The 18,804-nt window shown below is 49.9% G+C and overlaps 4 protein-coding genes across 7 annotated transcripts; 2 read left to right on the forward strand and 2 right to left on the reverse strand.

Moving 5' to 3' along the window:
- Positions 1–55: 55 nt before the first annotated feature.
- On the reverse strand, positions 56–6,059 carry phex (phosphate regulating endopeptidase homolog, X-linked). Its single transcript, XM_061266084.1, has 23 exons — positions 5,920–6,059; positions 5,699–5,852; positions 4,394–4,450; positions 4,160–4,321; positions 4,011–4,094; positions 3,702–3,928; positions 3,418–3,486; positions 3,079–3,195; positions 2,914–2,997; positions 2,696–2,838; positions 2,515–2,608; positions 2,312–2,440; positions 2,144–2,245; positions 1,994–2,071; positions 1,825–1,928; positions 1,681–1,739; positions 1,545–1,599; positions 1,398–1,465; positions 1,197–1,327; positions 710–775; positions 545–649; positions 397–473; positions 56–252 (listed from the first exon to the last, which is right to left on the reverse strand). The coding sequence occupies exons 2-23, from the start codon at positions 5,835–5,837 to the stop codon at positions 150–152; spliced, it is 2,253 nt and encodes a 750-aa protein (XP_061122068.1). The 5' UTR covers positions 5,838–5,852; positions 5,920–6,059; the 3' UTR covers positions 56–149.
- Positions 6,060–7,029: 970 nt separating this feature from the next.
- Positions 7,030–11,176, reverse strand: mbtps2 (membrane-bound transcription factor peptidase, site 2). The gene is made up of 11 exons (XM_061266349.1): positions 10,930–11,176; positions 10,256–10,404; positions 10,051–10,189; positions 9,875–9,978; positions 9,662–9,789; positions 8,781–8,899; positions 8,533–8,713; positions 8,245–8,342; positions 7,977–8,178; positions 7,792–7,867; positions 7,030–7,693 (listed from the first exon to the last, which is right to left on the reverse strand). Exons 1-11 carry the CDS (start codon positions 11,002–11,004, stop codon positions 7,471–7,473), a joined length of 1,494 nt encoding a protein of 497 aa, XP_061122333.1. The 5' UTR covers positions 11,005–11,176; the 3' UTR covers positions 7,030–7,470.
- A 570-nt stretch (positions 11,177–11,746) lies between these two features.
- Positions 11,747–15,144, forward strand: smpx (small muscle protein X-linked). Of its 4 annotated transcripts, none has more exons than XM_061266354.1 (6): positions 11,827–11,851; positions 12,763–12,821; positions 13,240–13,288; positions 13,819–13,905; positions 13,979–14,140; positions 14,556–15,144. In XM_061266354.1, the coding sequence occupies exons 3-5, from the start codon at positions 13,253–13,255 to the stop codon at positions 14,132–14,134; spliced, it is 279 nt and encodes a 92-aa protein (XP_061122338.1). In that variant the 5' UTR covers positions 11,827–11,851; positions 12,763–12,821; positions 13,240–13,252; the 3' UTR covers positions 14,135–14,140; positions 14,556–15,144. The 4 variants fall into 4 exon arrangements, with proteins under 4 accessions (XP_061122337.1, XP_061122338.1, XP_061122334.1 ...); XM_061266350.1 differs by lacking the exon at positions 11,827–11,851 and adding an exon at positions 12,178–12,402; XM_061266353.1 differs by lacking the exon at positions 12,763–12,821 and having other exon boundaries at positions 11,747–11,851.
- A 155-nt stretch (positions 15,145–15,299) lies between these two features.
- Positions 15,300–18,803, forward strand: LOC133144005 (kelch-like protein 34). Its single transcript, XM_061266348.1, has one exon. It carries the CDS (start codon positions 15,892–15,894, stop codon positions 17,899–17,901), a length of 2,010 nt encoding a protein of 669 aa, XP_061122332.1. The 5' UTR covers positions 15,300–15,891; the 3' UTR covers positions 17,902–18,803.
- Position 18,804: the final 1 nt, after the last annotated feature.

The raw sequence follows: 18,804 nt of genomic DNA on the forward strand, positions 1-18,804 counted from the left end.
AAGTATACAATCGTACAGTAATGACTTCAAAAAGTACTTGGGTAATAATTTCGAATGAGTGATTAATTGACTGTAATTGATTTCTTCATTTTCATTATTCGTGAGATTTCAAATTTGCTTTTAACAGGAGTTTCACAAACAAAATAAGGTCACCACACTCGGCAGGACTGCACCCCTCTGTTCATCGTTGACGAGTCTGGGCAATTGAAGGCCTTGCTGAATTCAGGAAAGTTACTCATCGCTCCGATCACCCTGGCACAGGGGGGAAAAAAATATCAATCATTTACTTTGCATGGAGGGGAGGAGCTCAATTTAGCCTTGGTTGTAAGTGGAAAAGAAGGAAAGTCCAGGTCTCCCTCTTCTCACCGTAACCTGAACTCCCATTCATACGCTCACCTGTACTTTGGCGGACTATGCGCCCCACTTTGCACTTGGTCCCTGGCGGCCTCGGTTCTGAACGCGTTGCAGCGGACCTGCGGGCACATCACAAACGGATCAGACCCTGCGCGGTGCCGACGGCCGCAGAGCTGGCACGCTTGCTTACGTGCGAGTAGCTCAGGAAGAAGAGCTGGTTATTGTCCAGTCCCACGCCGGGCAGAAGCGGCTCCTCCGCACCTCCTCGGTTCTCGTCCACCCAGCGCCGGTACGCCTGAGGTGGAAAACAACAATCGGACCTGGCTCTTTGCCGCCTGCGCTAACGTGGTCGGACCTTGAAGGCTTGTCTCATTCCACCATTGTCTGCGATGTTCTCCGCGAGCGTCCTCTTCCCACGGACCTGCGGACACGACACCCCTCACAGCACTTGCAATGCTAGATATTTTGCATTCTGTCTTAGCATTAAGCTGAACTTTTATATTGGAAATAAACAGTGTAAAACCTCGTTTATTGCCAAAAATGTTGTCAAACTGCTACTTGTTGGCAAGCTTATATGCTTCAGGTGAAGCTTAAACCTATTTCGGGTCACTCGTAAAATGTGTTTTGGCGTCCTCTGGTGGAATATTAGTGTATTACAAAAAAAGCACAAACATTTCCAATGGCAAAGTAACGTCATTTAGAATCTGACGACTGAGAAGCAACAGTACAAAGCTCCCTCTGCTGCTGGGGGGGGGGTCTTAGCTGCTTCCCGACAACTACTTTTGGAATTTTGTACATGATCTTCAGATGAGAACAACAAAAGAAGAAAGTGTCGCGCTCACATTTAATCCCGCCTCCTCCCAGTAGTAGTCGTTGTACTGCTCCACCATGCACTGAGTCTTGTCCGTGAAGGCCGCTACCGATGAGTTGCTCCACCACTGGTCCAGGTTGCCGTCCTTGTCATACTTACGGCCTGGCCCGGCCGGCGAGGAATAGAGAAAAGGCTCCGGTTAAATCGCCAGCTGGCCGGCCTGCGTACTCACCGTTGCTGTCGAAGCCGTGCGTCAGCTCGTGGCCGACAATCACGCCGATGGCGCCGTAGCTCAAAGACCTGCAAGAGCGGCAGAGGATGGTTTAGTCATCTAGTGCCCAAAGTATGTCTGCTCAGAGACGTCTAGCTAGCGTGTCACCTGGGATAGTCCTTGCCCCAAAAGAAGGGCTTCTGAAGCTCGCCGGCAGGGAACCCTGAGGTGACATTTTTTTAACACCAGAGATTGCTTAGCCAAGTAAATATTTCTCTGTTTGGTGGACAAAATGAATCCTTACGGATCTGGTTGGTGGAGGAGCTGTAGAAGGCGTTCACGGTGGTTGGGTTAGTGAACCACCTGCAAGGCAAAACAAAGGCCCGGCAGCACCGTCAAGCCTCCCGTTCCATTTGGCAAAACAACAGCTTTATCTTTAACGGCTCACTCCGTGCGCGGGACTGTCTTTCGAAGCCAGGCCACGTCCAACTGAGCGATGAACTTCAGCGTCTGCATCACGTTGCCGTAGTAGTCGTTCTCGTCAAAGTCCAGCTGGAATGCGGCGCAATGGTTGGTTTCCGCAAAGCCGCGGCCGTAATGGGAGGCGGCGCACTGACCTCCTTCAAGTCCTGGTTGAGGTAGGTGTCGTTGAGGATGAACTCGGGGTAGCCCACTTTGGCCAGGACGGCGTGCGCCTGAGGCACGACAAGGTGACTTCAAAGCATCGCCCAGAAGGAAGCAAAAAAAAAAAAAGCAAAGACGCTCACCTTTTCCACGGCTCTCGTCTTGGTCGCCTCGTCCATCCAGCCGTTCTCTTTCTGCAGCATGTCGATGAACGCCCAGCGAACGCCGTCGATGAGCTCGTCCATCTGCCGAGAACGCGAGAAGCCTTCACGCGGCTCAAACCGTCGTCATGAGAAAGAAAAAATGCCCACCATGTGTTTCTTGTCCTCCTGGAAGTGGTTGTCGACAAAGAGGCGGCCCGTGGCGTAGAGGAGCGAGTTCTCGACGTAGTTGATGCACTTGTCCCAACGCGGTGTCAGAGAAGTGGTTCCCGTGGTAACCTGCCAAACCAGGTCACAAGCATCAGCGCGAGCGGGATTCCTTGCGGTCTCGGCGCGATCGGAACGGCGCCGACCCTGGCGTAGTCCAGATATCGGTAGAGGAAGCGGCGGCTGAGGGTGGTCAGCTTGGAGAAAACCGCTCTCCACTGCACGTAGTTAGCCACCGTCCTGTGGCAAGAGAAGGAGAGAGACATTCATGAACCTCCTCAGTTGATGGACTCGGCCATCAGGAAGGAAGCCCCTGCATGCGTCTACCTCGGGTGGGTGACGTTGAGGAGCTCCACAAGGTCCCGCAAGTACTGCGGCGCCCGTACGATGACAGGTTCAGAGGAGGAGACCACGCGAGACGGGTCGCTGTCGGACTCCACCACCGACTTGACCAAGAACAACCAGTCCAGCTGAGGGAGGAGGAGCTCACGTTAGCAAGAAGGGGGACAAAATATGCTCGGACCAAATCAAACGAAATGAAGGACCTGCGGTATCTGCCGTTGAAGTCGGGACAGCGTGTATCTGTTGTACATGTTCTCGCTAGTGCGGTTCTCGTAGGGAATGATCATCTGTGCCAGTGAGAGACAAAACAAAAGATGTCTACGTGTGTGTGTGTGCAGCTTCTGATATATTGCTCGAGTTTTGTTTACATGAGCTAGTTTGGTCTCAAAGTTTAGCACTTCCTCCATCTGGACCCGTGCCGCTTTCTGGGGAGCACCCAGCATCATGGCCGTGTCCACCATCAAGCTCAACAATGCCGCGCGGTACTGCACACACACACACACACACACAATGCATGATTTTTTGTTACATAAATATATAAAAAGTCTACACACCCCTGTTCAAATGCCAGGTTTTTGTGATTGAAACAACATTGACCTCACATTTATAAATCAAGTTAAAAAAACATTTTTTAAAAAAGATGTTGTTGGAATCGATTCAACCTCAAATAATCCAAAGAAAGTTCTTGTAAGGGCTTTTTAAGTCACCGTCTGTGCAGCGGAGGTGTTGGTGATGTAGTCCTCCCTCGACGGCAGACACAAGGAGGCCTGATCCAGCTGTGAGGAAAAAAAAAACATCTGGAGTTTGTTTTTATTTTCACTGGAGCGTAAAACAACAGCAAAACCAAAATGCAGCTTGTTTGACAGTCCATCACAATCCATATCACACATATGAGTGCACTTGGTTGCTTTTAGCATCTGGGGGAGGCAAAAGTCCCATAATGCACCTGAGTAACACAAAATCTAATTCGGTTTGACAAAAATGACTCCACCTTGATGATGTATTTGGAGGAGTTCTTGTCATCGGGGGAGACGAAGATGCGGATGAGGACGCTCTTGCTGTGCCGGTTCCTGACACGGGCCAGCGTCCGCAGGAGGTTCCAGTCTCGCTCGGACCAGCGGAAATCGCCGCCTAGGCCCTCGCCTAAAACGGGCCAGCGGAAGTCGGGCTCCTGCAGCGTCCTCAGCATGGGCTGTGCGTCCAGCTCCTCCAGTAAACCTGGACAAATGAGAAGCAAGTATGAAATGCGTTGCTGACGATTTGGTTCGGTGTCATTATTCCGCTTTTGTGTGGCGCTCACTCTCGTTTATGCAGGAGCGGTAGAGGACCTTGGCCTTGGTCACCGCCTCTAACTCGCCAGCCTCAGTGGGAGCTTCCAGTAACTCTGGGAGACAACAACTTTTGAACCTCAACATATTTTGGACCCCCCCTCCTCTTCAAGCCGAGCACCTTTGAGCCGCAGGTCCACCTGCTGGCGAAGCCACGGGTAGATCCCGTACGTGGACGAGTCTTCGGGAATGGGATTATTCTCCAACCAGCCGCCGCAGGAGAACATGTAGAAATCCTCGCAAGGGTCCACCGATTTGTCCATTTTACTTAGGATGGCTCCAGCTAGAGAGAAATCATTACATGAGACGAGGCTGTGGAAAATGCAGAAGAAAAAAGAAAGGCTGTTCTTCTCACCAGCCTCGATGCACTCCGGAGTCAGACAGAACTGCTGCTGTTTGCTTCTTTGGGAAACTGAGGGGCAAAAAAGGCCATGATGGGGACGAGACAAACTCAAGGCCGCGCGTGTCCCCGACGTTTCCCGGCTGGCCAGTGATTCAAAGGCCTGGGGGGAAAGCCTCGCTTTCTTTGAGCCAGTCTTTGCAAAGAATGCTATCGCGTGTTTGCAAGCCCGTCAAGAATTCAAAGGACATAAAGGAGACACTCTGAACTTGCGTCTCAAGCTGGCGACGCCACATTTTGACAATTTCCACGCTGCGTTAGCCCGCACGAGCAAAGCAATTGCAAGAAGCAAAAAACGGAACGCTCGGCATTCTTGTGTGCGGCTGAGGAGCCGAGGCTTGGCTTTGGAGTGGGCTTGCGTAATTACACTTTGGCGCCGCCACAAGAGGGCGTGACGCGCGCGTGCACTCGAGCGCAACGCTTCAAATCTTGCTAAATATACCAGACAAGCAAAACTGTTTGGGATGATGTGAGTGTTGCCCTAGCCGCGAGTTTGAATGTCATGGCCGTGTTGAATAACCGCAACTTCCCCAAGGTGACCCGCAGCAGTTCTGTACTTTGTCGGGTAAAATTAGACATTTGGTTCTTGCCCCCAAAAAGGCAGCCCGGATGTCCAAATGGGGCCAATTTTGAGCTGGTGCTGGTATATGAAGGCAAAATGAGGTCAAAGGGCAACTCGAAGGATGCGGCCTTTGGGAACTCAAGCAAAATGGCTGCTTTCAGACATTTCCTGCTGAAAAAAGTTGTTTTCGATTTGTTAGTATTTAGTTTGGCGAAAATGGGTTGTTTCACTTTAGTTTCTTTAGCTTTAGAATTAACTTTAAGGTTTGGGCGAGTGAAATAAAAAAAAATGTTGAATTCTCCACTGAGCAACAAAAACAAAGAAATAGTTTTAGTTTTGTTTTCAAGATGAAATTTTGCTTCGTCAAGCCATGTCATTTTTTATTTTGTCAATCAGTTTTAGGTGTTAAGCAGCCGCTTTTGGGTTTGTTTGTTTCAAGGCAGTTGAAGGCTTGAGCACATCCCAGAAGCCAAATTGCAGTCTTTGCGTGTTTCTGCCGTCCCAAAAGGCCTCCCAGGCTGAGTGAGTTTGGGAGAGGCCGGAGCGCAGCGCAGCGTAGCTTATGCTGAAACCTTAGAGCAACCAGAAATAGACCCACGCCAGCCGGGACCTCACTTGGGCTCCCCATGTGCACTCCACAAATTATTATACACCGTGAGCGAGAGTGTGCGTTCGGGTGTGTGTAGGGACTCACTCACCCACGATGAGCGCAAGCAGCAGAATCGCACAGAGGCAAGCGCATACAATCAAGGCAATCCTATAGCGCCGGCTGTGGCCCCGCAAGGGTTTGCCCTCCGTGCTGCCCCCACCACCGCTCAAATGCTCCGCTTCCATCATTTCCAAGCTCGCACCCTAATCGGAGAAAGAGGCCAGAAATATCAGGATGAGGTGGAACTTGACGGTGAGAGATTGCACTTACCTTCTGGTCTCTCTGCAGCTCCTCCAACTTCTGATGGGCTCTTCAAGCAGCCCGCCCCTCCTGCCGTCACTCCACCCTCCCGGTGTGTGTGTGCGTGTCAGCTGATGATCGCCTCCAGCAGACTTCCAGCAGCAGATGTACGTCTTACAGTGACGCAAAAGATGCTGCTCAGCAGTCTTTTTTATTTTTATTTTAGAGAAGCGTGCCTTTTTCCAACTACTTGCATGGTATTTATTTTGTAATAATTTCATATTTTTCTCAAATATATTTAAAAACATCATCTGTGATTTTGGTATTTTCCCCATTTTTGTATATTTTATTTTTTATATTAAAAGTGTTTCATTTTTATGCATACCGTTGTTCACGGCCGCACGGCGTCCATCGAATCCCGCGCCACAAAGGTTCCCATGATTGGACGCCCGGCCGGGCTCGGCCCTGCCCAACGCAGCCATCTCCTCATCCCGCCGCAGGGAAGAATCGTTTCCACACGTGCTCATTAGGGTTTGGGGCGCGGGCCGCAGTGTCCTTTTATAGATTTCCTGCGGACAAAAAACAAGCACTGGTCGTCGATCATGAGCGTGCGGCTGTCTCTATGTCGCTTATTGAGATCACGCGATAAGGAGAGCTTGATGAAAGGCCGCTCGCAACAAAAGCCAAATGAGAGCTCGTGCAGGATTAGTTTTTTGTTTGATTAAATATTTTATCTTTGCCAAACATTCTTCTCCGATGTCCAATTGATTGGGAGTTGACCCGTTTGTTTTTATGTGAGCAGTAATTTCGTCTATTTGGTTCAAAATTTTTCAATATTCAATAAGGCCATGAGAAAGCACATGGAGAGTTGCAGAACAACCAAACGAGCGCGTTGAAACGCATTGGGTGCCAACCTTGGGATTTGCGAAACTCCATCAATACCTCGTTAGTCTTCCTGGCCGCCTCCTCCTCTCCACTTTGGCTAAACACTCGACAGGGATGGATGGGTGGACCTTCGAATCTTATCCCAACACAAACAGTGACATCCTTCAGCGTCGGCGAGCGAGCATTTTTTAAGGCCGTCAACGGGAGGCGGGGCTACGCAGAAGCGGCACCACAAAATCAACAAGAGTCTCAGCATTTGTCGTCCCTTTGGCATCACGACGGCCGGCAGCACTTTATTGAAAGCTTTGAAGACGGACACACACTCGGACGGGCGCACACTTCCGCTGAGGTGCTTTTCACTTGAGAATCAAAGCAGGGCCAGAAAGAATTCCAACCCGCTCACTCGGTGGGAACGATTTGATGAGATTTTGTAACGTATTATACATGTGAAATGCTTCCGATCTGGATCCAACCAAGATGAAAAGAAATTTGAAAATAAAAATGTCACTGAACAGCCACGATGGACCTCCTTGCTTCCAGTAAAAAAAAAAAAAGCCAAAAAATGAAATTGTCATCCTCACTAGACGTGCTGGTTCTTTCAAGCAAACCATTTGTTGGTCCTGTGCGGATGAGTTAGAGTTTCAAAGGCAAACCTGGGGGGGGGGGCATCACGTGCTCCCTTCCCCGGTTTTGGACTTAGCGCGCCGTCACCATCCACAGGCCCAGCGCCACGTTGGCGGCCAGCAGGGCGCTGCCGGCCAGCAGCAGGAAGAAGCCTAACAGTTCACGCTTGCGTCGGTCCGGCACGGCGCCAGCCAGCGCCACCTCCAGCAAGGCGTTCAGCATCCACTGGCCGTCCAGAGCAAAGCACGGCACCGAGTTAACGACCGCCAAGGCGCCTGACAGGGAAAACACGTACCTGGGAGGCGGGTCCATAAGGAATGCACAACTCGGACTATTTTGCAGTGCTTGCCCGTCGCTTTGGTGAAATCAAAAGGTCCACGGGAAAAAGGATACTTGCAGAATGTCTCCAAAAAGATGGGTAGGTCCAAGTGGAGGAAACCAAACCGGGGCACAAAGTTGGTCAGACTCACTGTGAACGGGGGGCGGGGGGGTCAATATCAAACGTTTGGTGCTCATTTCAGGGAACGGCTGCGCTGAAGCCCTTTCTGAGCATCTAAACAAGGACAGAGTCTTCGTACCGGCGTGCTGGAGATGCGGAGGGTACCCCACGAAGAGCATGGGAGCGGCGGGGGGGTGGGCCACCCGGATGAAGCGGGTCTGGTTCTGCAGGGAGGGCGTAACGCAGACGCCGCCGCCCAGGCCGGTGTGAGCGTCGCAGTCACGGTCGCTGTGGCACACCCGCGTGCCCGTCACCATTTTGCGCACAGGCATGCAGGCGTACTGCAGGAGGAAAAAGGAGTCACCGTGTCAAAGCCCAGAAAGTCGCCAATTCCCTCAAGTCTTCACCTCTCTCTCAGCAGCGGGCCCTTTCATGTAAGAGAAGCAAAGGTCCGTCAGGCTGTTGTTGCTGCAGCAGTCCAACGTCCCGTCCAGCCGGTTGAACGCTTTTGGCGAGAAAACAAAACCCATTACAATTCCAGCAGGTTTCTTCACGGCATGACGACTTCAATCTGCTCTTCAAGAAAAAGTGGGGCAAATGCGTCTTTTATATTAGAGACTGTGTGAAGGAATTGTATAATTCAACAGGGCCTGCCTGAGGGTTGAAACAATTTGCCATGACGAACCCGCACCAACCTCGTCCGTGGGCCCAGCTGGGCCGCAGGCCGGCAGTCGGCACGCAGTAGCCCGTCTGCGGCGCGTGGGCGAGCCGAGACAGGCAGCTGTTCCAGTCATCCACCCCCGCGACGTCACACTCCTCCAGGCCCGTCACGATGTCCCCCGCCGAGAGGCCCCGGGGCCCGTCGGCCGCCGAGCCCTGACGCGCACCCACACGGACATTGTCAGATTTACCGGTTTGGATTCTCGGGAATATTTGCACCCACCTGCGCCACCTGACTGACCAGCGCCCCGCCGCCGCTGGAGTACAACGGGAACAGGAAGACTGGCAAGAGGAAGAGCAATGCCAGGGCCACTATGCACAACACAAAATTATGCCACACTCCTGAGGAGAAGACACACAAAAGATGTTTAGGAAAGCAAAGCAGAGCTTTGCGCTCAAAAGCCTCGATCGACCAAGGTCATTTTTAGAAAAGAGAAAATCAAACCAAAATTTAAAATGTGCAAAATGTTTGACAACAATAATTAAAATAGGTTTCAATAATATTGTCTGATCTAAATGTAGTCATAATCATATTTAATCAAAGATGCTGACTCAAAACGTAAAATATTGAGTTTGCTTCTTATAATAAACTGTTTCATAAAATAAATGAGTAGAAAAACATTATGACTAAATTAATACACATATGAATTTTATTATTTCATTGCATAAATAAAAATGACCAACTAGAATGTCTAAACAATGCAGTATGTCAATGGCACAAGAAAGCTGGAGTTTTTCTCTCTCCATCCATCCATCCATCCATCCATCCATCCATCCATCCATCCATCCATCCATCCATCCATCCATCCATCCATCCATCCATTTTCTATCAATAAACCTGTCTCGTAATGTTCTGGTAGAACAGGAAAACTATTAAACAGCTCCTGGAATTATTTTGAGGGTCTTTTTCCTTTCGGGACCAACGCAGCTGCTTATGAGGGAGGGGGAAAAAAACGGGGGAATGTGCAGCACATGTTGCATCTGTACACAACGGGACCAAATCATCAATGCTGGTTGCAGAAAGTCACGCAGCAGACAAAAGCGTCAACAGCCACTCTTTGCTGCCCTCCGCAGGCTTCAATGAGAAATAACAGTTTGGCTCACCTGCACAGAAGATGCGCAGCTGCTGGGCGGGCGACACGATGTTGAGGTGCGTCGTGAAGAGGTCCACGAAGGCGCCGGGATACACCACGAACATAAACACGCCAAAACCGTTGACGCGCACCTGCTCCCTGCGGGCACACGGGTTGAGTTTTGTTTGCTCGACTTGCTTTGACTTTGGCCAACTGTGTATGGTTGCCGTGGCAACAGACGTACCTCAATGCCGCCACCGCGTGGCCCAGCTCGTGTATGATGCCGCTGAGCAACAGCGCGAGGAAGAAGTACGCCAGGTGACTCGTGGGTAGGTTGACACCAGGAACCTGAAGAACATCATCTTCAAGTAAAATTCATTTGGTGCGATTTGATCCAATTGTTCTTGTCAGGACACGTACCACCACCTGCAGGGCCTGCTGGGCTCCCATGCGTGGATTGTCTGTGGTCATCTGAGCGAGGGTCCCCTGGAGCGTCTTCACCAGCAGCACCGCCGACGCCAACATGGCCGCCACACCGAACACCAGGCCGCTGTTGAACCTGGAGAACCACAAAGTCGCGCTCTTCACAAAATGCAGCTCACCCCAACGAGAACGCGTCACTCACCAGACGTAGAGCGCTCGCGGATGAATGCGCGCACAGTACGCAAACAGTCGGTTGAAAATGGTCGTCTGCCATCTGATGTGGAACGGGGACAGCGTCAACCCTCGCCTGGCCAGCCACGACTCGTAGCCGATTCGATGAGTCGGCGACGACTGCGAGACAATGTCACATTTCATCACATGCATTTCTGCTGTGTCGATGCATATGTTATCAACAGATCAAATGAGCTTTTGTCTCAATTCAATAAGATGAAATTGCAGCTTTTGGCAACGTTAATTATTGTCAGTAGATTTTTCAAGTTTCTACACTTGTGTTATTTTTTTCGGGTGACTTTTCCTTCCTACATTAGAAAACAGTCTCACTACTTTGTTTCACCAGATGAAAATGACCTCAAAATAGGTATTGACACTGTAGTAATGTGCCCTAATTTTCTGTACTTTCTAAGAAAATGAGTAGAACCAGTGATTTGTCTTGAGTCTTATTTTAACACAAGTTTATGTACTCATTCACTGCCATTGACGACTATGGACGTCAAACATTTTAATTGGGCTGGCACTGAATTAGTTAATTTCCGGCGTTGAGTACTTATGGTGCGTCCTAAGCACGTTCGCCTGTTTTGGTTTTTAGTTTTAATTTAGAGCACGTTTGTTGTGTTTTTGTTTTGTGTTGTTTCTTACGCGGAGCAGTGTGTCCGCTAGGTACACGGCGCACCAGCCGGCCAGGACGCACACCAGCAGGGGCACGGGGATCATGGTGCGTCCGCAGCTCCGTCACACAATCAACCGAACTGCACCGCTTCCATGGCTGTCTTGCAACCACCGCGCGTCCGTCCAGCTAGATGAAAAGACAAACGCTCCTCAAGTCCTCCATTGTCAGTCTGCTTAATTCACACACAGTTCCGGGTTGCGTCTCTCCTTTACTTCTTCGTTTAGGGTAAGTGCAGGTGAATAGTTCGCTACTGCCACTTAGAGTCGAGAGGCGGAACCGCGCTCACAAGTTGCGCTAAACCAAATCAATATTTCAGTTTTTTGTCATATCTATACATCTGTTTTGAACCGCTTTATCCTTGCGAGGGTTGCGGGCCTGCTGGACGCGTATCCCAGACAGCATTTTCAAAACACATCTGAAAACGGTCGCAATGTTTTTTAGTCATTAATGATTATCTCAATCAATAAGTACAACGGTGTGGTGCAATATATAGTTCAGAGAAAACTTGTTTAAAATATACAAAATGGATTTGCATCATTATATTTTATTCCAGCCATCTAATTTCTGTGCCATCAACCCAACAATTTTGTTGTATTAAGTCTTTTTTTATTACTGTCCATTTAAATTGATATTACTTATTAAACTCATAAATTAACTAATCGCAAAAGTTAAATACATTTGTAATTCCAAAATGATTGATAAATTCATTCCAAATAATAACAATAAAAACAGAATCCTTGATGGAGCACAAAGGTGCTGTAAAAAAGTCACTGTTCCCAGTTTGAGTCTGCAACAGGAGGAGGAGCCAAGCCTCTCTCCCAACCAGTGAGAAGAGGCTGAAACGGGTCAGGTAGCCGAGGAGGACCTCATAGGGAGCATAGCGGCAAGGAGGTAAGAGGACACACACGTCATTCACTCACCTTTTCTTATGCCACCGGTATGGATGGCCGTACTTAGCAAGTGTGTGTGTCTGTGTCTGTGTCTGTGTCTGTGTGTGAGCTGATACGCAAGTGTGTGTCCGTGCAGAACTAGGCCGGTGCCATTTTAAGATTAAGAGCATCCTAGCAATGAGATCCGAGCTGAAATCATCATGTTTCCCAATGAACTCTGGTTTTGCTCTCGGTTTGCCCTAACTTCAGAAACAGCAGAGTGCCACGCTTGAACTATTTGTCGTTGTGTGTGACACCATGTGTGTGTGTGTCTGTGTGTCTGTGTGTGTGTGCGGATGAAAGGCAGGTCCCTTCTGTGTATCACTCGTCTATTTATAGTGAGAACAAATCCCAGATATGAGAGGAATCCTGCCGCCATTTAGGAGAGAAGAGATAGAGAGAGGGAGAGAGAGAGAGAAAGAGAGAGAGAGTGCAAGAAGGAAAGAGATGGAAAGTTAAGAGTGTGTCAAGTCAGCCTCGCTTCAGTCAATGCAACTTTTGTGTCGCCAGAAGGTACGTTGCGTCTCGTTTGGGTCTTGCTGTTTGGCACAACAAATATTTGAAGGTTTTCAGGAGGGTTATTTCATATCGGCAGGCCGTCGGCTGCCAACCTCACAGGAATGTTGTGTGTGTGTGATGTGTGTGTGTGTGTGTGTTTGTGTGATACACGGGATGGTCAGCAAAGTGTGTATTGAGTGTGTATTGTTGTCACACAACCAAAGTGACGTGTAGGCTCTCGTGTAAACTAGATACTAAAAAAAAAAGCATGCCTAAGGTGCAAAGAATTCACAATGATTCGAAAAGCACTCTGTGAGCAAAAGTATTAGGACACCCACAGGAAATGATACTAAAGAAGTGCTCGCCCTTTTGCAGCTGCAACAGCTTTCATTCTTCTGGGAAGACTTTCTACTCACTTTTGGAAGCGTGTGTGGGTGAGTGTGTGTGTGCATGCGTGTGTGTGTGTTCTTCCACATCAATTCCATCCTTTTTTGGCCCTTACTTTGTGTACTGGGAACAGAAGACGAAATTGTCAAACAGTTCCCACAAAGCTGAACGCATACGATTGTCCAAAGTGTATTCTTGACAAAAAATAGTATTCAGGGCTAACTTTGGGCTGTGGTGGAATTTCTTCTTGATAAATTGATTGTCTGAGTCTATATGTTGCATTGAGCATTTCATTGTCCTCTCATCAATGATGCACGCGTCGGTTCCTCACGACCCGCCGCTCCGCGCGAGCGTCGCTAGGCAACAGAAATGCTATCCCGGGACGGAGAAAGCCCATAGAAGCGGAGCACACTCGGTGTCGCATATCCACGCCTAATGTTTGTAATCTCTCTCTGCTACCTTCAGGTCAGAGGAGACTATGTCTAAACCTTCATCCAACGTCAAGGCCCTGCAGGTAACAAATACTTGTGCCTGGATGAGCCCCAAATCCTCAACGCAGTAAAAAGAGTCCATTTGTGTGCGTTTAAGTCTTTATTGGTGAAGGCAAGTGCGCATGAATTGCAAAGAGGCTTTGGGATTTTAAGTGAGGCGGAGCCCCGACGCATCATCAACTATGCACAGATAGAATATTTGCTTGGATGCGTTGGGATGCTTTGTCGTAGCCCCCTTGTGCTTCTTTGCTCGTCTAACCATGAGTCGGCAAAACTTTCCTCCCCTTCCGTCATTTGAGTTGTGCAGAAGAAGAGCATCGCAGCCAGAACGCAAAAGTACAATAAACACAAAGCATAGCGCTCCTCTTCTAGTCTTTGGTTTCACCCGGCGGAATGTTAGGCGGTGATTGTAAACAGCACGCGGCATTTATTGAAGCAAACATGCGGCGGATGGACTCCTCTCCATCCAACGCAAACTCGGACAAAAAAAATCTGGAGGATTGGGCGTCAAGGCTCGAGGTTATTTTATTGGCTCGTTCTCGACGTCCATCAGGCTAATCTGAACATCCCGATGGGAGCTCTGCGTCCGGGGGCGGGACATCCTGTGAGGAGGAGAGAGGAGACGGGAGACACGTGCCAGGTAAGACATTGTGTTCGGATCTTCGCTGAGTTCAGTGTGGTGCAAATGTCCCTTCGGTTTTGATCTCCCCCAGGCCAGCTCGCCGACGGAGCAGCCAAGCGATGCCGCGCACCCTCCGCAGGAGGAAAAAAAGACTTTGCCCGGCGCCGTCAAACTGCCCGGCCCGGCCTTTAACCTCTCGGAGCTGAAGAACGTCAAGAGTGAATTACGCGGGGTTGGCAAGGAATAGCACGAGGTAAACACATTTCTGCAAAAAAAAAAATCCAGTTTGGCTTGTGAATCCAAAACCCACTTTTGCCAACGCCGTCGGTCAAACAGTGTTCACAAAATTTCCAATATATTAATTTTTGTGCAACACGTTTCCGCGTGTGAGTGTTTCCACTGCAAGCTAAAAAGGGTCGACGATATGGGGGGGACATTGAGCTCCACACGGCGGCGGTGTCGCTCGGCTCACTAGCTTCACGCGTAGGCAGCCCGGCTGAGTCAGGCACTATTTATAGCTCATCAAAGTGAGCGTGTCACAGTCAAGTGTGTTTTGGACCTTCTGCTGCAACTAAATAAGGTCAGGCCAAGCATGAGAAGAGCTCGGCTGAGACATCAGCGTGTGAAATGTCTGATGATTGTTATGCTGTTTTTTCTGTTCATTCAAGCCAGCGTCCAGGCGGTGAGGGGTCCAGGCGGTGAGGGGTCATCCATTTGCTGGTTACCACGGCGATGCTCCGAAACCACAATTACATCTTGGACAAAGTTTCGGTCGAGGGTCACCCAACCAAAATCCGCTTTGTCCGTTGATGTTTCTTTGCCGATCAAATCAATTGCGATCCTTTTCGAGGCGGCGCTCCAAACACAAACTCTGAGCGTGTTCACCTCATTCGAATCTTTGGGCCGATCATGATCAATCGCAAAGACAATTTTTTCTTCCGTTCTTTGAAGAGCATTCGACTTTTTCGCTCTAAATGGCTTTCTCGTGCTCGACTTTTGTGCTATTTTTGTGTCTTTATCAATAAATCATTTTGGTTGAATAGCAATCAAAATGAAGTCGGGTCTTGGGCCTGAGTCAGCAAAAATATTGCAATGGACCCTCGCTTGTATGCTCGCTTGGCTTCAACCGTTTTGCCTTTTTCATGAGGTGGCTTTTATTTTGTTTTGTTTTCAATTCACTTTGTATTAATGTTAGTTTTTAATAGTTTTGAGAAAATCGTAAGTCACTGTATTGCTTCATCAATCATTTTTAATTGAGTTCTTGTATTCCATCTCCTTTATGGTGTCACAAACTGTTTACTGTTTCTTCAAAGGGATGGCTTGGAGCTCTTCCTAAAGCTACAAATCCACCGTGTTCAAGTACCATACACACTCATAGGTGCCCTATCCATCATCACTTGACATGCCACACACACAAATAGAGAGAGGGGGGGGCAATGCGGAGCAGCTGTATCTAAGTTTAGCCTCCATCAGGTCATCGTGCAACGCTTACATCCACGCGGAACAATCTGACTTTGTGTGGCAAGGATGGAAACGGCCATGCAAAGAGGCGTGATGCTTATTTCTGTGTTCAAGTGGAATGAACATGCACACCCTTGGATTCATCTCTGAGGGCGGCGTGCAACTATTCCGAGATAATAACCATAAATCACAGCCAAGTGGAAATGGCAATGAAACAAAGTCACTTTCATGCGGATGACATGTTGTTGTTCCCGCATCAGCAAGACGCTAGCGAAAACACACAGACGGCTCTGGGAGCTCCCCATTAATCAAAAGGCCATAAACACGCTGAAACCTGATAAAGGGACCTGATCTCTGCACCAAAATAAGCCTGCAGGCTTAGCATCCCTTGTTGACCTCCTTGTTGCGACACTGGCGCCAAAATGTGTTTGATGCTTGACTCCTTTGAGCTAGTTGTTTCTATTCCTGTCGCCATGGCGATGAGAGCGCCTAAGTGCCTTGGCCAGGGCGACCTTGGATTCAGACGGGCAGCTGCATCTACCAATGAGTTCATCCATTGGGATGGACACTAAAGGCTGCCAGACTGCCTCCCTCCCTCTGCGTGTGGTATTTGGGCGATACTCCCACCCGGGGCGCAAACCAAAGGGCAGCGGACAAAAAGCAAAGGCTCACATTCAGGACATCACAAATCCAACAGGAGCCTGTTGGGAGGGTGTGTTCCTGAGGAGGTCATCCGTTGAATTTTTGACTCGCACTATAATATCGAGAATAATATCGATGGACAGCTACTCCATCCTCTACAGCTCGTCCCACAGAACGGAGCTGCTCGCTCGCTTCCAGCGTCTGCGCTCGGCCGGGAGGATGTGCGACGTGGTGCTGGAGACCGGCGACGCCTCCTTCCCATGCCACCGGGTACTCCTGGCCAGCTCCAGTGAGTATTTCTGGGCCCTGTTCGGGGAGACTACGGCAGAGAGATCAGCCGGCTGCGTCAGGCTCCCGGCTCTAACGCCCGTAGGCTTGGATGTCATCGTAGACTTCCTGTACTCAGGTTGGCTCAGAGTGTCGGCAGGCACGCTTCCTGATGTTTTGGAGGCGGCGAGGTACCTGCAGGTGGACACGGCCGTTTCCATATGCGAACGCTTCATTGTGGATGAGCTCAGCATGGAGAACTGTTGCCTCTATTCTAACTTAGCAGAGCACCACATGCTTCCAGATGTGCTGGAAGCAGCTAACTACACCATCGCCGCGGAGATGGCCACTCTTCTGCGAGAAAGACGGGACCATCTCCTGGGCTTGAACGTCCACTCGCTGATGGCGGTGTTGGATGCCGAAGAAATTCCAGCGGTGAAGGAGGTGGAGCTGGTGGAGCTGGCACTGGATTGGTTGGGTGAGAACGGGCCCCTCCCGCCGTTGCAATCCAATCAGTTGCTGAGCCGCTCGCGCTTTGGATTGATTGCTCCCGAGGACCTCGCACGCCTTAGCCATGCCAGCAAAGCCATGGGCACCCCTCTAATCAGGAGCCAGGTGACAAGGGCGCTGGAGTACCACAGCGCCGGTTCGGCAAGGCCAATTAGGCAAACCAAACAGTCGACGCTCAGGGCGGCCAGTCGTGTGTTACTTGTCGGCGGAGGCTCGAGTCCAGATTGTCCGGAGCAGCAGGTGTTGATGTTCGATCCCCAAACCAGGACCTTTGCATCCCTTACTTCCTGCCTTCCCCTGATACTAAGGAACCATTGTGTATGCTCCTTGGGCGGCTTCCTCTTTGTGTTGGGCGGGGAAGCGGTGAGCCAGGTGGACGGGAAAACGGTTGCAGCAGAACCCTCCAACCAGGTGTGGAGGTACGACCCTCGTTTTGAGTCTTGGCAGCGGGTAGACGCCATGTTGCAGAAGAGGACCAAATTCGCCTGCTGCGCCACCGCCCAGGGCATCTACGCCATCGGGGGGCAACACACGCCCGCCGATGCCGACGCACCCGCCACGCTGGCTTCCGTGGAGTTTTACGACTTAGACGCGGGGGCTTGGAGGAGGAGACCACCTATGCCTACAGCGCTCCACGGCCACGCTTGCGCCGGGCTCGAGCAGAACATTTACGTGTCGGGTGGTCTCTCGGACAACGGCGGTGTCGACTTGATCCTAGGCCAGAGCCGATGTAGAAAGGAGGTTCTGTGTTGGGATGACACGGGCAGACTCTGGAAAAAAGCGGCACCCATGTACGTCGGGAGGTTCGGACATCGCCTGACGAGTGTCAACGGTCACATTTACGCCCTTCTCGGAATGTACGAGACCTATTGCGAGATCGAGCGCTATGACCCAAGAAGAGATCATTGGACGCGCCTTCGGCCGCCGCTCACCGCTTCGTTTGGCTACGGAATGGCGGTAGCACCGAACGGGAAGATCTTGGTGTTCGGCGGGAGGAAATGGAGCAATGGGCAGGAGGTGGTGCTGAAGAGCGTGCTGGAGTACGACCCTAAGAAAGACCACTGGAGGGAGATCTGTCAGCTTCCGAGACCCCTCACGGGAACCGAGTGCACGTTACTACCCGTGCCTGACTAAAGCCCAAAACAGGTAGCTCGCTCGCATTTCACGTACATTTTGCCGCTAAGATTAGGAGCTAGCTAGCTAACTAAGCCCCAGTTGGTTTGTTGTCTCGGTCTTGAGTGAGGATATTGTAGTTGGGCATAAACTGTCCAAATGTACCCTCTTTTAGCCTGATTTAGCCAAGGCTTGTCACACATAGCAACAATTGAGTTGAATTTAACCATTTTATCCCCTTTCGTTTAAAGTCAGCAAAGGCCCGGTCAACAAATGCCTCGAAAAGACAATCCTCCTCGATTGTCCTCTGGAGTGAGAGGTAGTAAGAGAGAATTTTCCTCCCCTATGTGCTCAGTATCCAGGATGGCAAATTCTTATGTGTCAACAACACGGTGGGCCAACACTTGATTGGGAAATGAAACAGGATGACACCCAATCGGGAAGCAACCTGAAGCTTGTGCTAATCCAGACACAAGTAGACTGGTTGTTTTGAGCGCCCGACTTAATCGAGGTTCCTATCTTCAGACAACGTCTCGGAGATTTGACTTCCAACTGGATTATCCACATTGAAAGTGCAAAACGTGGATTGTTTTCTCAGTTGACAAACAGCTTGAAATGTGCACTACCGCCATCCACAGGACGGGGGTGGAACAGTGCAAACCCAAAAGCACAGGCTTGACTTTCCATCGCAGCTGTAGTCTCGAATTTCAAATGCAACATATCCAAAATCCAGCAGATACAAGGAGAGAACATATCTTTTACTTTCATTGCGACCTCTGGCAGCTGGTTTGTGTCGCAGTGCGGTTCAAGCGAGGTTATCCGGGATTTGCAAGCATGTCATCGTGCATTTTTAGTTGCCCTCGGAGTACTAAAGTCAATACCTTTCTGCAAAAACTGTGCAAATAAATATGTGCAAATATGAAT

This window comes from Syngnathus typhle, linkage group LG19, assembly GCF_033458585.1.
Source record: "Syngnathus typhle isolate RoL2023-S1 ecotype Sweden linkage group LG19, RoL_Styp_1.0, whole genome shotgun sequence".
NCBI classification, from domain to species: domain Eukaryota; kingdom Metazoa; phylum Chordata; class Actinopteri; order Syngnathiformes; family Syngnathidae; genus Syngnathus; species Syngnathus typhle.

What these genes read in the sequence shown, in the direction of transcription:
- LOC133144005 (XM_061266348.1), top strand. Translation starts at nt 15,892, where the DNA reads ATGAGTTCATCCATTGGGATGGACACTAAAGGCTGCCAGACTGCCTCC.
- mbtps2 (XM_061266349.1), bottom strand. Translation starts at nt 11,004, where the DNA reads ATGATCCCCGTGCCCCTGCTGGTGTGCGTCCTGGCCGGCTGGTGCGCC. An exon ending in CCGCGAGCGCTCTACGTCTG is followed by an intron (nt 10,190 to 10,255) that starts GTGAGTGACGCG and finishes GTGGTTCTCCAG; the next exon opens with GTTCAACAGCGGCCTGGTGT. An exon ending in AGCAGGCCCTGCAGGTGGTG is followed by an intron (nt 9,979 to 10,050) that starts GTACGTGTCCTG and finishes GATGTTCTTCAG; the next exon opens with GTTCCTGGTGTCAACCTACC.
- smpx (XM_061266350.1), top strand. Translation starts at nt 12,379, where the DNA reads ATGCAACTTTTGTGTCGCCAGAAG. An exon ending in CCAACGTCAAGGCCCTGCAG is followed by an intron (nt 13,289 to 13,818) that starts GTAACAAATACT and finishes GACGTCCATCAG; the next exon opens with GCTAATCTGAACATCCCGAT. An exon ending in AGACGGGAGACACGTGCCAG is followed by an intron (nt 13,906 to 13,978) that starts GTAAGACATTGT and finishes GATCTCCCCCAG; the next exon opens with GCCAGCTCGCCGACGGAGCA.
- phex (XM_061266084.1), bottom strand. Translation starts at nt 5,837, where the DNA reads ATGATGGAAGCGGAGCATTTGAGCGGTGGTGGGGGCAGCACGGAGGGC. An exon ending in ACACCTCCGCTGCACAGACG is followed by an intron (nt 3,196 to 3,417) that starts GTGACTTAAAAA and finishes GTGTGTGTGCAG; the next exon opens with TACCGCGCGGCATTGTTGAG. An exon ending in CTCCTCCACCAACCAGATCC is followed by an intron (nt 1,600 to 1,680) that starts GTAAGGATTCAT and finishes ATGTCACCTCAG; the next exon opens with GGTTCCCTGCCGGCGAGCTT.